The following is a 17,165-nucleotide window of genomic DNA, read 5'->3' on the forward strand; positions in this document are numbered from 1 at the left end:
AATGGCTTAGGAACAATGTCAAAAGTCACAGGCACTGCTTTTGATTTTAAATATAGATATTTCTCTAAACCTCGTCCTTCTCTCTCTGGGACCGCTGCAAGCTTTTCGTTCAGAACAGCAAACAAGTTTGCATCAAACCCAAAGTCAGCTTTCAGGTTCTTCATGTAAGTGTACAGAGTGCAGGGGTTAGGGAGAGGTAGAAATTCGTTCTCATGAAGGAACGTGTACACAGACGCCGACTTAACCTTCAGAAGGAGACAGTCATAAGCCATTCTTTCCTGTACCTAAAGAGAAAAGTAGGGAACTGTTCTCACATTTCGAAACATGCTACATAGTGGGCCTTCAGGATAAAAAAAATTCGTGCAGTGCATTTGGAATTACATGCATGTACATGACACAGACAAGATGATTTATATGCATGCATAATGTGTGTGCACCAGACACCAAAAATAGGAGAGGGGGCTCATCATACTGAAACACATGCATTAAATAGTAAAGTTGTTTTATAATGAATTTCACATGCATTTACATTAGCGAAACTGCTAAAAGGATACAAGCACAATATACCAGGTTCATGCGTAGGTGCTTCAAGAATACCCCATTATATGACATGGTGTATGCTGCTTTCCAGTTGCATGTGCTGAAAGCCCAATGAACAGTAGGCACAGAGGAACCATGTTCAGGATAAATACATGCAATCTGGCGTTTCTCTGGCATATCGTATGTTATGCAACTATAGCATTTGACACGTTGCAAACATATGCAGCGCATTCTCTAACCTTGTAGTATGGGCAATACGAAAATATATAAAACTTCATCCGTCTGTAATTGTATTCATCCTCAATAAGCAACCGGCACTGCAAAGTGAGACTGTTGGCACGTTAAGGATAAAAGGAATGCTGTGGAAAGCAAACACAACTTTTATTTGAAACTGCTGGAGTAATAAAAAATAGGGGGTGCTGAAACAAAATCGATGTGGTGACACGCATATGGCCTGTTGAATCAATATTCTTAACATGCTCGAGGAATGTTAACATTAAAGTGTATTTTCAGCGAAGACGCATGGTGGGGTAATTTAAAGAACCAAATTTGACACCGAAATACACCAACACTGCTCCCAAACATCCTACACGCGCTGGCCTGTTTTCTAAACTTACCTGGCAGCTTTCGCAGACTTGGCATTCGCCTTCATCACGCACTGATCGAAAATCAACTTCGTGCGGGTTGACATTTTTTGAAGGCTTTCTTCAAGTTTTTTGTGCTTGCTCGCTTGCACTCTCATCTTGGCCAATTTCGTCTGACACAAGGTCAGCTGTTGTTTCGTTGCCCGAAGTTGGCACTTCAGCAGTTTAACTTCGGCGAGAGGGCTGGTAAGTTCATCTGTCTGGCACGCCGAGTCCGAAGTGCACGTTGGCCCCTCGCCGACAAGATCTGTGGGCAGTGCAAGATCTGCAAAACAATTTCAAAAATCGTTTCAAATAGCGCATTTTCAGCTCACACACTCCTTCGAAATTTCACCGATATAATCACTGCACGGGCAAGAAAGTTAAAACAACATTGAACGTAAACTCACCTTCACCACACGACGCGGCACCCGATGTGCCTGGTTTGGCGTGAACTTCTGTTTTACGGGCACATGAGGACGACTCACGACGTCGCTTCGCTGGGGACCTTCTTGTCAGGGTCCGTGACCGCTGCTTCGGCTTCGTCAAATACGCTGGCAAGCCGTCAAACTTCCTTGGAATGGCACAAGGCTGCAGAAGGGGCGTGTCGCGCGGAAGTGACTTTTTCGCCATTCACCACAAATTTATCTGCGCGGATGATGTCACTGTCATCGAAATGCTTCTCGCACACTCTCACATACTTAGAGTCGAAGCAAAAGTCACCCGTTTCTTGCCTTGGAATTAAGCGCTTCCATTTCTCGCGCAGCACGCCGTCACTGGGTAAACAGAACAAGGAAACTTTTTCTGTTCTGCCCTTGTACCCGGAACGACATCCCGGGACACAACACGTGTTCGGCATCGTCACTGCACTAACGCCGCATCACAACAGCACGATATGCACGTTTCCCACACAAAGCAACCAACTCGCAGCGTCGTTCGAGCCAGCGCAACGCCGCCCGACCAGCCCGACGAATCCCCTCAGTGAGATGGTGGCGCCACCGCGCGGCAACCCAACGCATCATATGAAGCTCTCCCATTGAGTTACGGGGCAGTTTCGTGACCAGTAAAATTGAAGGACTCTGGTAGCGCCTATGTCGCTCTCTCTCCTGCTGGTGTACCTCTGTTGAGAAGTGCAGTCATTACCTTGTTAGTTCGAGCCACATTATAACCAGTCTTTCATCTCGGGGGATGTGCAATAACCGATATCTGTATACATGAAGTTTAGAAGATGATAAACGCTAGTAAGAAAAGTCTGCTTTATAGCCAGTCCTGTGTCAGGTTATGCAGTAATGCGCTAAGGTCATGTGCGGTTATGTGGTAAGTAGTCCAAGCTGTATGTGCATAATGTTATGAAATGCTTCTTAGTTTCGCTTTATTCAGCTGTGTTAGTTGTCACAAATTCAGTTTGTTCACTCGCCAATGTGCCTTTAGCCTCTCCAGCAGCCTTATTCCCTGCTGTAACATTGATTTGCGCATTTTTCAGATTAATCTTGGAGCAAATGAACGATCTGTTTGTCCGGAGGTCAGACATGCTTGTGGTTTCTCATAGGAAAGAAACCAATCTTGTGCTTAAAGTACTTCTGCGATTTCTTGCAGGTTATGTTAATTTTGAGCGAACAAAAATTGTACTATTCACGTTGCTTACTGGAAGTGACTCATTGAACAGCTCATTGAACATGGTTGTGGCATCAGCAGAGTGAATGTGGGCAGCAAGACGCAGCGAAATGAGGTTGAATGAAGGCACATTTGGCATCTTTTGCTGAGCTGCACTGGCACCATGTTGGTAAAAGGGAAGTTACGTCGAACACTACCAGAGTTTCTGGCCCCCTTACGGGCCAGATGAATGTGTGAATCGCCAATTTTGAATCTGCAACAGCAGTGCCATTTGCGAGAGACACACTGCAGTCAAAATTCGACAAGCACATTGTCGCAATGGCAGATTTGTACTGGGAATAACAGTGTCAACGATGGAAAATCAAATGATTATAAATGCTTGCAAGACACTGTATGTCTAGTATGGGTGCTTGTGCGTTCTTCAGGCACTTGTGCTGCTAGAGTTGTCGACATACTCGATGAATGTTATAATTTTTGCAGTGCCTTCTCCAATGAAATCCTTGTAGGAAAAGTAACCTTGTGGTAGCACGGTCGTGCTGTATATATATATATATATATATATATATAGCGCACTGCGCTCCACTGTCGGATCTCCACAGTGTCATGATGGCATGCACACGTGTCTTGGCAGACCCATTCAGACATGCAGCACCGCTCGCGTGGTGCTCAGATGAACGTACGGGACTGCACGAGTGAATAGAAAACTCCACTAGTGCCACCAACCGAAGATGTCAATTGATTACGCAGGAGGTTAAAGTCGATCAAAGTTGAATGTACCTTCCTTTTTCTTAGAGACTAGTCAACACAACTAGCAAAAACAAGTTGTGTATGCAAATGTGTACAAAGTGTGAAAGGCTTGAGCTACCTTTTCCCCTTTTTTTTAAGGGGGGACATGGTACCTGGAGCTATTTTTTTTTTATTTATGAACCAAATTCAATTTAAAAGCACAGGTATATGCATTTTGTTGTGCTGATTTCAAAAATGTAGTTATTTTTTCTGTGACTCAGTTAGTTACCAAAATAATTAGATATTAATTTCTAATAATTGGTGATACAATAGATGAAAATCTACTGAGCAGAAAGTTAAATTTAGTGCATGAATGCAAAGTAGAATACATAAGGGTTGCACTGCTACAAGCAGTTTTCAATTCCAACAACAATTTGCAATTTAGGAGCTCATCAAATCTTAGATGTTTATGTCACAGCCACTAATGAACTTGAACCAAAGCAAATAAAAAATTATAGAGAGAGAAAACAAATAATCTGCTTGCAGCAGTTCAAGCTTTAGGCATTCAGCATCACATATAAAAAAATTACAGCTGTAGCTGTCCCAAGAATTTAGATATCACTGTACCAAACAAGCAAAATGAGTAAAAAGCTTGTTCTGAGAAAATCGCGAAAAACTTAAACAGCTCAATTTATTCCAGAATATCATAAAATATTTACAAGTTACCAGTTGTAAATGATCAGTAGCCCCCTGGCACATAGTCTGTCTGCACATAGTTGCCTGTGTGGCGTTTTTTCAGGGCTCTGTGCATATTTTCTGCTGATGCACATTTTCGAGTTGAAGCTTCCAGGCGCCGCTGATATTTTTCAGCCATACGATTGCTGCACAATGTGCTGGGGCTTAGACTCGGCTCCTTTAGTATTGATGCAGTTGGTCTCACATTTCCTGCATTAAACCTTAGCACTGCCTCCACCACAGCTGCTTTTACGGTAAAAAGGGAGGCATGGCGCTCTTTTGGTGCAAGCGACCATATGACCGAGTGGAGCCTCTCATTGCTGTTTTGAGTCTTCCCTCGCAGGCACCTCTCAAGCAGTTTTCTGTTTCTCAGGCGTTCGTATATAGGCAACAAAGCCTGACAAACATGAGGAGGCAGGTTGCGAAGGTGTTTTGGTGCTGGCTCACCCCTAGCCTATGCGGCATTTTGGCAGCACCACGAATTGGGACCTGTTGAGCAGAAGGAATGGTTCGACGCAGTGTCAGTAGACATTATGTGATGGTAGGTTGCCATCACTGCCTTGTGCATGGCATCCACATCTCCTTTGTGCGTTTTCAGTGCCCATCCGTAATAGGAGCTTAGCCGCGTAATTAGGTCAGCTGTGAGCCGACCTTTTCCGCCAGGGCCCTGAAGGCAAGAAGCTTTACTTCTTGAGACGAGGTTGCGTAGTGCCGTGCCCATACGTTTTTGTGCCTGGTTCACGCAGTCCTCCTTTTCCACTGCTATGTAACCGTAAAGTTTCTCCTCTTGAAGTGCGAGATACGTACGGCTGTCTCCATCACTAAGCACTGTAGTGTACAGAAGACCGTGCCGCTCGAGGGACCGCTTCCATAAAATAAGAGCTTCCTCCACTTCCATTTTTCCTGACTTTTTGTTTGTGTTCTTTTGACACTTGTGGCCTTTCTTCCAGCTTTCAAAAGACGGATCGCCTTCCTTTGGGCCAGTCTCGCATCCCGCGCAGAAACTGCTCAGGACAACGTAGTCCAAACAAAGCCCCATAAACAGTTCTATCACGATGCCGATGTGCAAGGAATGTCCGCGAGTCATCCACGACTCATCGAACGACACCGTGATGTTTCCGGGGTTGCTGAGGCACAAATCTTGATAGAGCTCGCGAACCGAGTGCGCGCACTCGCTTGTCACATTTTTGGCCGCATGATCCGCTGCGGGAACCAGCTTACCTTTGAGGTAGCTTTGCCACGTCTTTGTGTGGAGGCGGCGACGGCTAATCTTCATCAGCGAGAAAATATCATTAAAAGCTGTTTGTCGGTTTCCTGTAGCTTGTATGGCGCGAGCTGTGAGAACATTCACACAGAACGGGTTTGTTTTCGGTTCACCACGGACGCGTGGCGAGCTCCAAGTCCACGTCATGTCACTGCTGTTCGTGCACACGAGATGCAGCTTGACCGCGAGTCCGTATTCACGATTGTCTCTGAGGATTTTTAGGTCACCAGCACCGCATAATTTACATTTCGCATGCACAAGCAGAGTGTTCACCAAATCTAAGCTTACAATTGTAAACACACTCGTGTCAGGGGTTTCACATGCGCCATCGGCGTTGTCTGTCAGCTGATGTCGTTTCTTTTCCGTTGCGGGGGTGGATGACAGCTGCAGCAGTTTATCTTGGGCTCTTTTTCTGCCCTCTTCCAATTCTGCGGGCTGCAGAAACTTCGTATCGCAACGCACGCGACCATCGGCCCCTCCGCACGACGACGGGCTTGTTAGGCCTAGGTCCGTATCGGCGGCAGCCGCGATGCTTTCGAGGTTCGGCTGCGTTACACTCCTCTTCTTAATGTTCTCAATAAGTGGCGTCGCACTTTCTTCGCCCCAAATGCTTTTTTCGTGTGCGGCTTCTTCCGAGCCATCGTTCTTCACTCCAACCACACAGGCGTTGGTCACACACACTGATAACATCGCGCATGGCCAACAGCGCGGATGAGCGCTGTGCTGACAAGAAAGGAATTCTGCCAATCGTATGCCGAACTGAGGTCACGTGCGCTAGGCAACGAATGAGCTTGCGCTGGGACTCTTTTTTTGCGCGCTTTTTTGAGAAAGCCAATGACAGCCTAGAATAGGAGTTGGCGGGAAAATAAAGAAGAAAAATAGCTCTTTCAAACGAGACCAAGATAGCCACGCTACAACTCGTGAAACGGCCGCTGAGTTTTGCGAAAAAAGGACCTTTTTAGCAATAACTTCGGCTGCAATTCTGCCAGTATTGTTTAGAGTTATGCTACAGCTAAAATATTAATGCAAGAGCTGAGAAACTTTGTGTAGCTGTGTAATAAGACCTCTAGATTTCGAAAATGCCATTTTCCAAAACTCTATTTTTTCCGCGATTTTTTGGTCCCAAAGACCCGTGTCCCCCCTTAAACACCTGCCAAGGGGCAAGTGAGAAATATCTGAATGCAAGCAAATAACTTTTGAGCATTGACTCTCCTATAGGATGCCGTGGCAAGTGCAACAGGCGACCAAGTTGTGCTTGTGGGGGCTGCATCCAAGGGGATAATCCAGCGTGACTATCAACACAATGCTATGGTCTACAAAACTGCCTACAGTAAGAACCCCTTTGACAACATAACAGACTCTGAGCTTGAAGATTACAAGCGACTTGTGGAAAGAAAGCAACGTGGAGAATCAAGTGAGTGGTTTATTTGTATGTGTGCATGCAGATTTTGTGGAAAGCTTGTGGCTCAAAAATGAGATATTCCATGGTGTTGTAGATACATTAGGGGGTTTGGGCAAAGTGTAGCTGGAAAGTGTGGCAAGTTGCTGTTTACGCTTGCCATACATGTAATAGCCAGGATCATAGTTGCTCCGTAACAACAGTACGTACTTCGTTGTACTGTTGAGCTCGAAGCTTAATGTCAAAATTACTGCACGTTAAGGTACATCATAGAATGCAATTCACTTTCTAACCGTGTTTTAAAGACATTCCTTGAAAATCGGACAGACTGCTATTATAGCGTTAATGGGGGGGGGGGGGGGGGGGATAGAAAATTTGTGAAACTTGCACAGTCTCACAAGGCTGTGTCACAGCCGAGCTGGTAGGCACTTAGCTGGTTCTGGCTTGGCTGGGTTTTTACAGTCTCACCTCTGTCTTTCCCATCTCTTGCTATACTAAACAATAGGCAGCTATGCTTACTCTCTTGATTTCTCACCTTTTGTGTGTGCGTGTGTGCGTGCGTGCGTTTCTATCCTTTCACTCTATATATATTTCTGCATCTTTCTTTCCTTTCTTCCTTTTCTTTCTTTTTATGTCTTACTTGCTCTCTGTAGTCGTTCTCTCATCTTTTTTTCTTTCTTTCTATTTCTCTTTTCTTCCTCTCTCGCTCTCTGTGCTCATTCGCCCTCCTCTCGACCCTCGCTTTCCTTTCCCACCCTCTTGCTGCAGTATATTGTACAACGCTGTGCAATGCTCTGCAGCTACATGTGTATGCACAACATATGTTGCAAACAGTTGGGAATGAGCGTAACAGCAGTTTGTGCACTGCGGTTTGCTGTGCTTGCTTGCACTCCACGCACATGTGCGGCAGCTCGGCGGGTTCCATTAGTTGCCGCAAAGGCAGGGCCGCTCATCAGTTTTACCTCATAAGTAGCAAAGAATAGGGTAGGGATGAGTAACAATATACATGCTCTAATTTTGAATGCTAATTATTGTGCACATAAAAGCATCAAACTACAGTAGATTTCCAATTAAAGAAAACTTTCTTGAACAAAATTGCTGCTTGACTAGAAAAACTGCCTCTAATATGATTGGTTTTGTACTTGACTTCTGTACCCGTGTTCATCTCTCAGTAAATGAAACTCTTGTTGAACAAAACATTTTCCTAGTCTCTTAAGGTTTTAACAGGAGTCTACTGTACATGCAGGATACAGAACAATTCCTTAGTGCAGCATCAAGGACCTTCTGCTAGGCTGCACATCTTGCCACTTTTTTTATTACTCTTAAAGTCAATTTAATAATATAATTCTTCTCATATCAAGAAAAGGATGCTTGAATCTGTCACTATAATTCATGGCCTTATCAGTTCCTTTAACTTACATGTGCCATGCGTGTTATCATGGTAAGTGCAGCCAGCAAACCCAAGAAACAAAGTAGGTTAATGGTTGATATAACTACTCACTCATTTTAGATGTCTTGGAAGAGTGTGAAAGTTGCACTCTTTGGCGTTATTGTTTCGCCGGGGAAGCGGGTAAAGTTTTATCAATCTGCAAAAATTATCAGCGGCAGCTTTTTGGGAATCTCGAAGCACCTACGTAATTTTTGCAGAAAGGACTTATATTCTTCCATTTGACCTGACTGCCTACCTTCTCTAATTAAAAGGTTCATTATCTTAATTTCTCTAATTGCTGCTGTAACTGATGTTTCTAGTCATCTAAGGATGTTTACCACCACAGAAAAAGTAGTGCTGAAGGGAGCAAGCTATATCGCAATTCCTGTTTGTAGATAGATTTTTTTAAATGACCTGTAAAACAACTCTCCTTTCCTACAGTTTTCCGGGAAGCCAATGATGGTGTAGCTTGTAAGCATACCAGGTTTCCTTCCTCACAACATTTTTTATTCTATATATGCATTTGTGTAGGCTTGCGGCAACTGCAGCTACCTAGATAATGAGTGAAATGGACATTGTTAACAGAGCACCTGCCTCTCTCAAGTCAGTGCTGATGACAATACCATCGTATCAGTGTACTTGACCTCAAATCTCTTATAAATTTGTGGTTTCAAGCATACTGCGACACAATTTCACAGACAAAAGTGCTAGGTCACTGTCGTTGGTGTCTAAATTATTTGTATTAATGTATAAGCATGCCATGCTTGGCAGGATTACTCAAATAAACATGTATCATTTCATGTATATATAAAATGCATCCGGAGAAATTATGGATACAATACTCATGGATTGAAACAGGGCAATTTAGGGCTAAGTGGTGTAATTTCCATGGTCTTCAGTTAGGTTAGGTTAGGTTAGGTTAGGCATTTGCACTTGAAGGCATAAATCAGAGCCAACACGAGATCAAATGCATCGTGATATGACGCATCTTTAGAAGTTGCGAGTACCACTTGTTACACTACAGAAGTTGATGTCTCACTTGAATCTATGAGTATTGTTCATGTAACTTAAGTTCAAAATAAAGATGACTGTAATAACATTGGTGTGTCTTACCTGGCAGCCACTAGCAGCACAGAGCAGTTCAAACAACAGAGCAAAGTTATTGCATCAATGTTCTGAATGTTCCTGGAATTTGCCGGGCAGGTGGTCTTGAGGTTCTAAATAAGACAAAGTTACTGCTCTTAAGGGCTTTGGGTGCTTTATGACAAATTCGTTGTGCAACCACTTGTTGCTGTAGTCTTGTTATTCATTCCAGCTCTGCAAAATGTGGCGTCACGAAAGCAGCTTGCCAATGTGCAGCCTGTTATGCTTCTTTGCAGTTGATGATGATGTGCCAGACAGCTTAAAGCCATTGCTTGTTGAACCAGTTGCTGTCCCTAGCCAGGGCCCTCAGCGGACGTCGAGTCCGCTGCAGTCACCTGCTCAGTCACCAACATCACCAGCATCTGACGAAGAAGGTGGGTGTGTCGAGGTTGGGCCAGTGAGAGTTGTAGATGCATCTTGATGGAAAAAATGGGCCTCTTGCTAATGTTTGCTCCATTGTGGCAAAAAAGGTGTGGGTGCTGTTACAATCATGTTAATGTGCCATGGTGTAAAAGGAATTAAGGGCACTTCAAAGGCAGAAAGGGAGACAACAGTACAAAGTGCTTACTTGCAACTGAAACATTTATTGAAAAACAAAGTAGATGAATACTGAAAATAGGCAAATACATGCATGTCAAGAGAAACACATAAGCAAGCAACAGCGAAACATAGATGGAACTATGAAGTTGAAACTTTGTCTAAGTAATGCTGATGTAACAGACAAATGGTCATAAAAGACAGCAGTGTGCATACACTGAAATAGAGGCTCATAAGAAAATGCATATTTGGTACTCGGAGACACCTCATGTAAAAGACAAGAATTGCTCCCCAGTGCATGTCTTTTATAAAGGAGTTTAACTGTATATAAAAAAAAATTCTTGTCATGCAGCAAAACCAAAGGGCTAATGCACTGGTTCTCATGTGGTAAATCTCCATCATTTCACGAATTAGTTGGTTGTTACTTCTAAAGGTCATTTCAATTTCACACAAGACAATATAGCAGCCCCATATCTGATGACTTCTCTGATGCCTGATGTTCTCGTAGGCACACGTTGAAGCAGCCTTGCGATTGACCAATGTATACTCTTCCGCAACAGAAACTGAAGAATGTATATATCCCACCAATTGCACAATCTATATATTTTCTTTTGGGGTTCACACTACATTCTTCATTATGGTGTTGTGGTTAAAGCGCTTGATAGCTAATCAAGCAGGTGGTGGGATCGAATGCCGACCGGGTGGCTGCGTTTTCGATGAAGGTGAAAATGCTAGGGCCTGTGTATTTAGATTTAGGTGCATGTTATAGAACCCCAGGTGGCCGAAATTTCAGGAGTCCTTCGCTATGGCGTCTCTCATAATCGTATTTGGGGTTCGGGATGTTAAACTCCAACAATAATTGTTATGTGATTAACATATATTGTGGTGATTTTCTGGCAATGCATGAGCAAATTGTCTGTTTCTTTGTGGGGGAGGGGAATGTCTACGTTAAACCTACTGCCTATGTGCTTTATTCATGCAGTTTTATGGAGATCAGAAACAACAGCCTTTTTTTTCCCCTTTGCAATGGGCAATATGTGTGCTTGTTTATTTTTTTTTTTTTAACAGTGTTAGCACACAGAAATTTTATTATATACTCATTTATTTTCTGTGTTTCAAAACTTGTGCAAAGCTAAGCCCAAAGTAGTTTTTATGGTAGTCCTTTTTGCAAGCACAGTCATTAACCATTAAGGACTATTTTGGGTTTTGCTTTACAGAAGTCTTATGAACACAGCATAAATATGAGCTTTGAGAGACAAACAAGCTGGAATGACCAGAGTATCCCCAATACATCATAAAATCTGTGTGTACCAACATTGCTGAAAAAAATCGAAACCAACAGGGACAGCAGCAGCGTTGACCGTCCTGTAGGTTCTTGTTCTTCTTTTTCTGAAAGAAACAAGCATCGAACAGTTTCTTCACACATTGACAGGAAACCACCTCAATGTAGTGTTTCTCTCGCCAGAATGTAGTATGTAGATTGTGTGGTGGGCATGGTGGACATGATACTGTTTTCAGTGCGGAAGAGCATATGTTTACCAGTCGGGATGCTGCATCAACGTGCATCTACGAGTACATCGGACATCAGTTGTATCACCGAAGACATCACATCTGGCAGTTTAATATAAATGAAGGAAGCCTACCATTTAAAAAAAAGAAAAAAAGTGGAGACCAGTTCATTACCCAGCTCAAGGATTTTTTTTCTTGACCATTTGTTTTTCATAGTTCACGTTTTCGATGTTTTGGCGTTACATGCTTCAGCTTTTCTTGACACACTTGTGTCGACTCATTTTCTGTATTAATATTCTTCCTTTTTTGTATCAATGCTTTGATTCAGAGTAAGCACTTTGAATTATTGTCTCCTTTTTTGTCTTCTTTTGAGGTGTACTTAATTAATTTTAAACCCTTTGTTTTAACCATCTTGCCTTGTTGTCGATTCTTTACACTACATGTGGGAGTCCCATTTCATGTTGTACATGGGAATTTTAAATGTACAGATGCTACATAGTAAAACGTGCAGCTTTAAACATTTTAAATAAATTAGAATCTCGGTGATTTAAACCCAACTGATACAAAATTGTATAATTCCCAGGCCGATTCCATCGCGTCTATTGGGCCATAATTTGGATGTTTCAAACGCTTTTCTGTGTCACAATGGGTATTATGAACTTGAGTACTGAAACCATTCGAGCAACAGCATTGAGTAGATGCTTCAGAAGTATGCACGCGACTGGTGCACCCACAGTCAGAGTTGAGCTTTTTATTTGCCACAACCACTGTGGATGAAACCGCGGTCGCTATCAGTGCTGTTATATGTAGCAAGGACAAAAATGCAGAAATACATGTTCATACAACGTTCATAGATTCTAAGCAATGCTGCTTGCTGCAGCTGACAAAACTGCTTAAGGCACGATCATAGCTAGCAACGACATAGTTTTGAAGGTACATGTGAGGCTTGTGCTCACAGATTGAAAACGGAGCTATTGTTTGCCACAACTACAGCACACAAAACCACAGTTGCTGTTGATCCGGTCATGTAAGGATACGATGGAACTCTGATAGTGTGCACGCTTCCAACATACTCACAGAGTCAAAGCAAACGCTGCTTTCCAGAAACACTGTGAAATAGCAATGAGCAATGTAGTTTAGAAGGCACATGCGAGGCCACTGCACATAAATTGGAAACCGTACTGTTTGCTGCAACTCCCATGCATGAAACAGTGTTTAAGATCAATGTGATCGATAACATGTACGTGCTCTGAAGGTGCGCGGCTGATTCAGCAGTAAATTGAAGCTAAAAAAAAGATGTAAAAAGGCACAAAGCATTTTGGCCAAATACATATGAGTGTGGCAGAGGGGACTGTGGCACCTTATGCCTCATGTGAAGCTTTGATGCATGCATTCGCGGTGTCATAAGACTGGCTACAGTCACTTGATGATAATGTTCCGAGTAGAAATGCTTAGTACATTGATCACAACTATTACAATCGCAGTCTTCTTTTTTTTTTTTACATAGGTATGTAAGCAGATAGAGTTTAGGTCGCTACATTGGCTGCCATGACATAGTAGTATGATTGAGGCATATTATGTCCGCTTATGCCTGCATTCTGCTTGCACCTTCCCTTTTTCAAAATAGTGAAGACAGCTGTTGTAACGGCGGTGCGCTACCTTCAACCAAACATGACAGAACCACAGATTATCATCACAGACGGTTAGTTTTTGTGTGGTGCAGCATACCAATGTTTGGCTTTTTTTTTTTGCGCTTTCAGCATCTCTTCCAGATTGACTAGAGAGGCCACTAACAGCATCGCTGCACAGCAGCGTTTGCATGACCACGTACAAAACAATGGGTGTGTTGTGCAAAACCATTGTTACATAGTATCCCAGCAGCATGTTCAAAAAGCACTCCCGTCCCTGTCCATGCCATTAGGATCTTGTTTTCCTGCTTAACTCTTTCGGCCCTTGAGTTACCGAGTGTAGAGTTGCTGTTTCGAATTTAGTGGGAGCACTACAAGGTTATTAATCATTTTAGTGGTGCTTTGTTGCTCATCAGGAAAAGCTAGCACCATTCTGAATTTTTACTGGAATGTGGACAGGAGTCTAGGAGTCTTGGTACCAAGAGTCCATGGCTGGGCCGAAAAGGTTAAACAAATCCTTGTATCCATTGTACATTGTGGATGATTACTGTGTGTGCCTGCACTTGCTACCTTCCCTGGAGTAGATCCTGGGATGGCATACTGGTTTGCCTTAGTCTTAGTGTGCATGTCTGCATGGAGTGTTCTGCTTCTTTCCTAACTGCATGCAGATTCGAAATCCAGCGCTCGAGTGAAGAGGTCACTGTCATCAAGGTTGGCCACTGAGGGTGAGTGCTTGAACAGCTATGCTTGAATGCTTCATGATATCAAGCATGCTGTTTCAATTAGTTTTGTAGATAAGTATTCTTTAGTCTTCTTTCAAGCACTCAACTGCACAGTCACCTCTAATGCAGATCAGTGCTTGGAATCTAAACTGTTAAAGCCAGTAATAGTGAGCTGAAAGAAGTTCGCATCATTCCCAATATACCTTGGAGAGATAGACAATGACATTTCGTTAAAGAGCAATGCAGCAAATTTTGCTTCATGTGCTTCACTTTGAAGCAGTTCTTTCCTGGAATAAGTTCAATCATACATATTTATAAAATAAGCAAAATCAACACTCGCTGTGATAAAAGAGCCGTATGTTGCATATAGGTATCAGCTGTTCGTGCTCATGCTAAACTTTTGTGTGTTGTTCCACCTTTCTCTCCTTTATTGCAATATTGTATAGGGAATTATCACTCCGTTTCTAAGTTGAACGATATGCACGAGCAGGTCTTGCTCCACATGTAGGCACGGAATAATGTCATATATAAATAGCATACCTCGCATGCTATTTCTGTTTGACATATTTACTTAGGCAATTGAAATACCTGTGCATCATGCAGAAACTAATGTGACAGTGCCTAATGAATGTGATGGAATCACTTCTCGCCTATGAATACTTTCTAGGTAGGAAAATTTCACTTAATGAAATGTATGTTGTAGTTTGGCAGGAATATTTGCCCCTACCCCTTTCTATTACTGGATGTCTGTACAGTCGAACCCCGCTACAACGAAACTGACGGGGTGCGGGAAAAATTTTGTTGAAGCGAAAATTTTGTTGTAGTGAAATCGAAAAAAAAAAATTATAGCTGATCTGAGCTAGCAAAACAAAGAAAGGTTTATTCTCAAAATTCAAAAAATGTCCGCTGCTTCCTGTTCTTTCCCAGCAGCGTCACGATGTGGTTCTCACCCATGCATAGCGACGCCATGGTGAAAAGCATGCTGAAACAATGCCTAAAACTGTCTTCGTGAATGAACCAAACAGTTGCATTAACACATTAACACCAGTAGCTGTGCGCTGTCAAAAGAATCCGACAATGCTGAGATGGAGGCATGGTGACGTGGAGCGGCGACTTTTGCATTATTCTATGCCGTTCTTATCATCCATCACTCGCGGTTAGCTGATTTTGTTGATAATGTGGACAAACATCCGCTCTAATTACCACACTGGCCAAGTGCTAACATAATGATTAGCACCGGAATCGGAAAAGGCATCGTTCTGCAGTCGCTATCGTTGTCATCGCTATCGTTGCCATTGCCATCGCTATCGAGCAATGGCGGCGCCCATGCTTGCTGAACAGCTGTAGTATAGCGGTGGTTTCTGGTGGTGACAACGTATGTTTTAGACTTCGTTGATGCATTTTCAGGCTCTGATGCATTTTCAGGTTCTTGTACCCGTCAGGCTCTGAAAATGCATCGAAATGTGAAAGATTGGGTTTACCGCATAGAAATATCTGAGCCTGGAACTGCATCATAAAATTTTGAAGCGGGACAATCAAAGAAAGTGTTCGTTGTGGCGACAATATTTATACATTGACTCCTATGGACTGCGGACAGGGAATCGTAAATTTTTCGTTGAAGCGGTGTTCGTTGTAGCGGAGTTCGACTGTAGGTAAGAAATTTGTAAACAGGGGATGTGCGCTGGCTTCAGCACACACCTCCTGTTAACAAATTTCTCATTACAAGCCTACATCTTCCCCTTCCTGCCATTCATTTAGATAGCTGTATGTATATCAATGTCAAAATTATTTATGAATTTGAATTTATAAATTTGTTGAGCATTTTAATTATCGGGCACTTGACAAAAGTGACTCAGCAACATAAAAGCACAATTACCCTGACATGGTCAAAGAATTGCTGAAGTTTGTCTTTACCCTGCTCTCAAGATGTCTTTTTTAGAAGAAGCACAGGAAGTTTATTCGCTACTCTGGTGAAATTGCTTCCTTATTTTTTCCCTCTCTCACTCATTAAATTTACATAGGTACTCGTATACTTCTCAGCCCTGCAAAGCATGCTGGGGTATGTTCGCCATTCAGGCAATTTTCTTGATGAATTATAGATCTGCGCACTCACACACTTTCAGGCTGCCTTCGGTAATACACCTAAACATTGAAAACGCACTTGTTTCTAACCTTGTTTCTTAATAGCTTTTTAGTCATTCTTAACTTCTTTGCTAATTAATTTCATTTATTACTCGTTAAGACATTGTTAAGGGAGGGGGTATACATTAGGTTTCAAAACTACAATAAAAAGCTGGGGTGGAACAGCTGCGCCATTGTGTGCTAAACCTGTTTACCTCTGCCATCATGCGCCGAACCACCTATGTTGCGCCTAACTCTTCTATCAGCACAGTACTACGCCGTAGCAGCGGAATTCAGCCACAAGGCGCCACGGCCATCAAGCCCTGTGCCCGAAAACGCAGCTGAAACATCGTGTTCTCAGTTTTATCAAAATTGTTGTTTCAATTTCGTCAATGTAGTGATCACTCGAGCAGTAGCTATTAACTTTGATCATAATGGTTCGGTAGTGATTGCTGGCGCATGCGCTAGCTCTGCAGGTGTCAGCACGTATGGCTTCTCTCATCATGAAGAGACTCTGCGAAAACAGCCTATCTCTCTGGCCCACCAGTGTTCTTTTACACGAGGGTTTTGTAGAGTTACGCGATATTGGATCCAAGAGCAGTAGCTGCCAGCATTACTTCGTACAGTCAAATCTCATTTCGAGCACGCTTAATTCGAACTTCCGGTTAATTCGAACTCAAGATGAGGTCCCGTCAAAGCTGTGTATTCCAATGGGCGAAAATGCCCGGTAATTCGAACGCCCAGGCACTTCCGACGGTTAATTTAAACATACCGCACTTCGAAAATGCTCTCGGCACTCTGCCCAATCCCACCGCGACACCTGCGACACCTCAACGCTGCCCGCGAAGGAAATGAAAAGGAAAGAAAAGGCTGCAGTGCAATGTTCGCTCTCTCTCAATTGCCGATCTGCGACGCGCCTGTGTCACGCTTCTCCCTTTTCCGTCCCTGCCACGTAAAGACCCTCCTCCTTCCAACGCCGCGTGCGACGAGAGAGAGAGAGAAAAAAAGAAAGCCGGTGCTATGTTGAATGTGTGTGGTTGAAGGAAAGGAAAAAGGCACTATCTTCTGCAACCCTTGCCCCTTGCAGGAGCAGGGCTCTGTGCCTTGAGGGGCGGGGGGGGGGGGGGGGGGTCTCTTATGTGCTAGTGCCACGCTTCCTCTTTTCCCTTCTCTGC

The 17,165-nt window shown here is 43.2% G+C and overlaps 1 protein-coding gene across 12 annotated transcripts in view; it reads left to right on the forward strand.

Annotated features, from left to right (window-relative positions):
* hts (adducin 1-like protein hts) overlaps positions 1 to 17,165 on the forward strand; it is a 118,792-nt gene that overhangs the window by 78,631 nt on the left and 22,996 nt on the right. For 6 of the 12 annotated variants that reach the window (XM_037426733.2, XM_037426734.2, XM_037426738.2 and 3 more), the window contains 3 exons: positions 6,721 to 6,916; positions 9,710 to 9,847; positions 13,147 to 13,221. In XM_037426733.2, the coding sequence (XP_037282630.1) occupies positions 6,721 to 6,916; positions 9,710 to 9,847; positions 13,147 to 13,221 (409 nt within the window). Of the gene's footprint in view, positions 1 to 6,720; positions 6,917 to 9,709; positions 9,848 to 13,146; positions 13,222 to 13,815; positions 13,873 to 17,165 lie in introns of all 12 variants that reach the window. The other 6 variants (XM_037426735.2, XM_037426736.2, XM_037426742.2 and 3 more) reach the window with 2 other exon arrangements.

Source organism: Rhipicephalus microplus, chromosome X (genome assembly GCF_043290135.1).
Source record: "Rhipicephalus microplus isolate Deutch F79 chromosome X, USDA_Rmic, whole genome shotgun sequence".
In the NCBI taxonomy this organism is placed as follows: domain Eukaryota; kingdom Metazoa; phylum Arthropoda; class Arachnida; order Ixodida; family Ixodidae; genus Rhipicephalus; species Rhipicephalus microplus.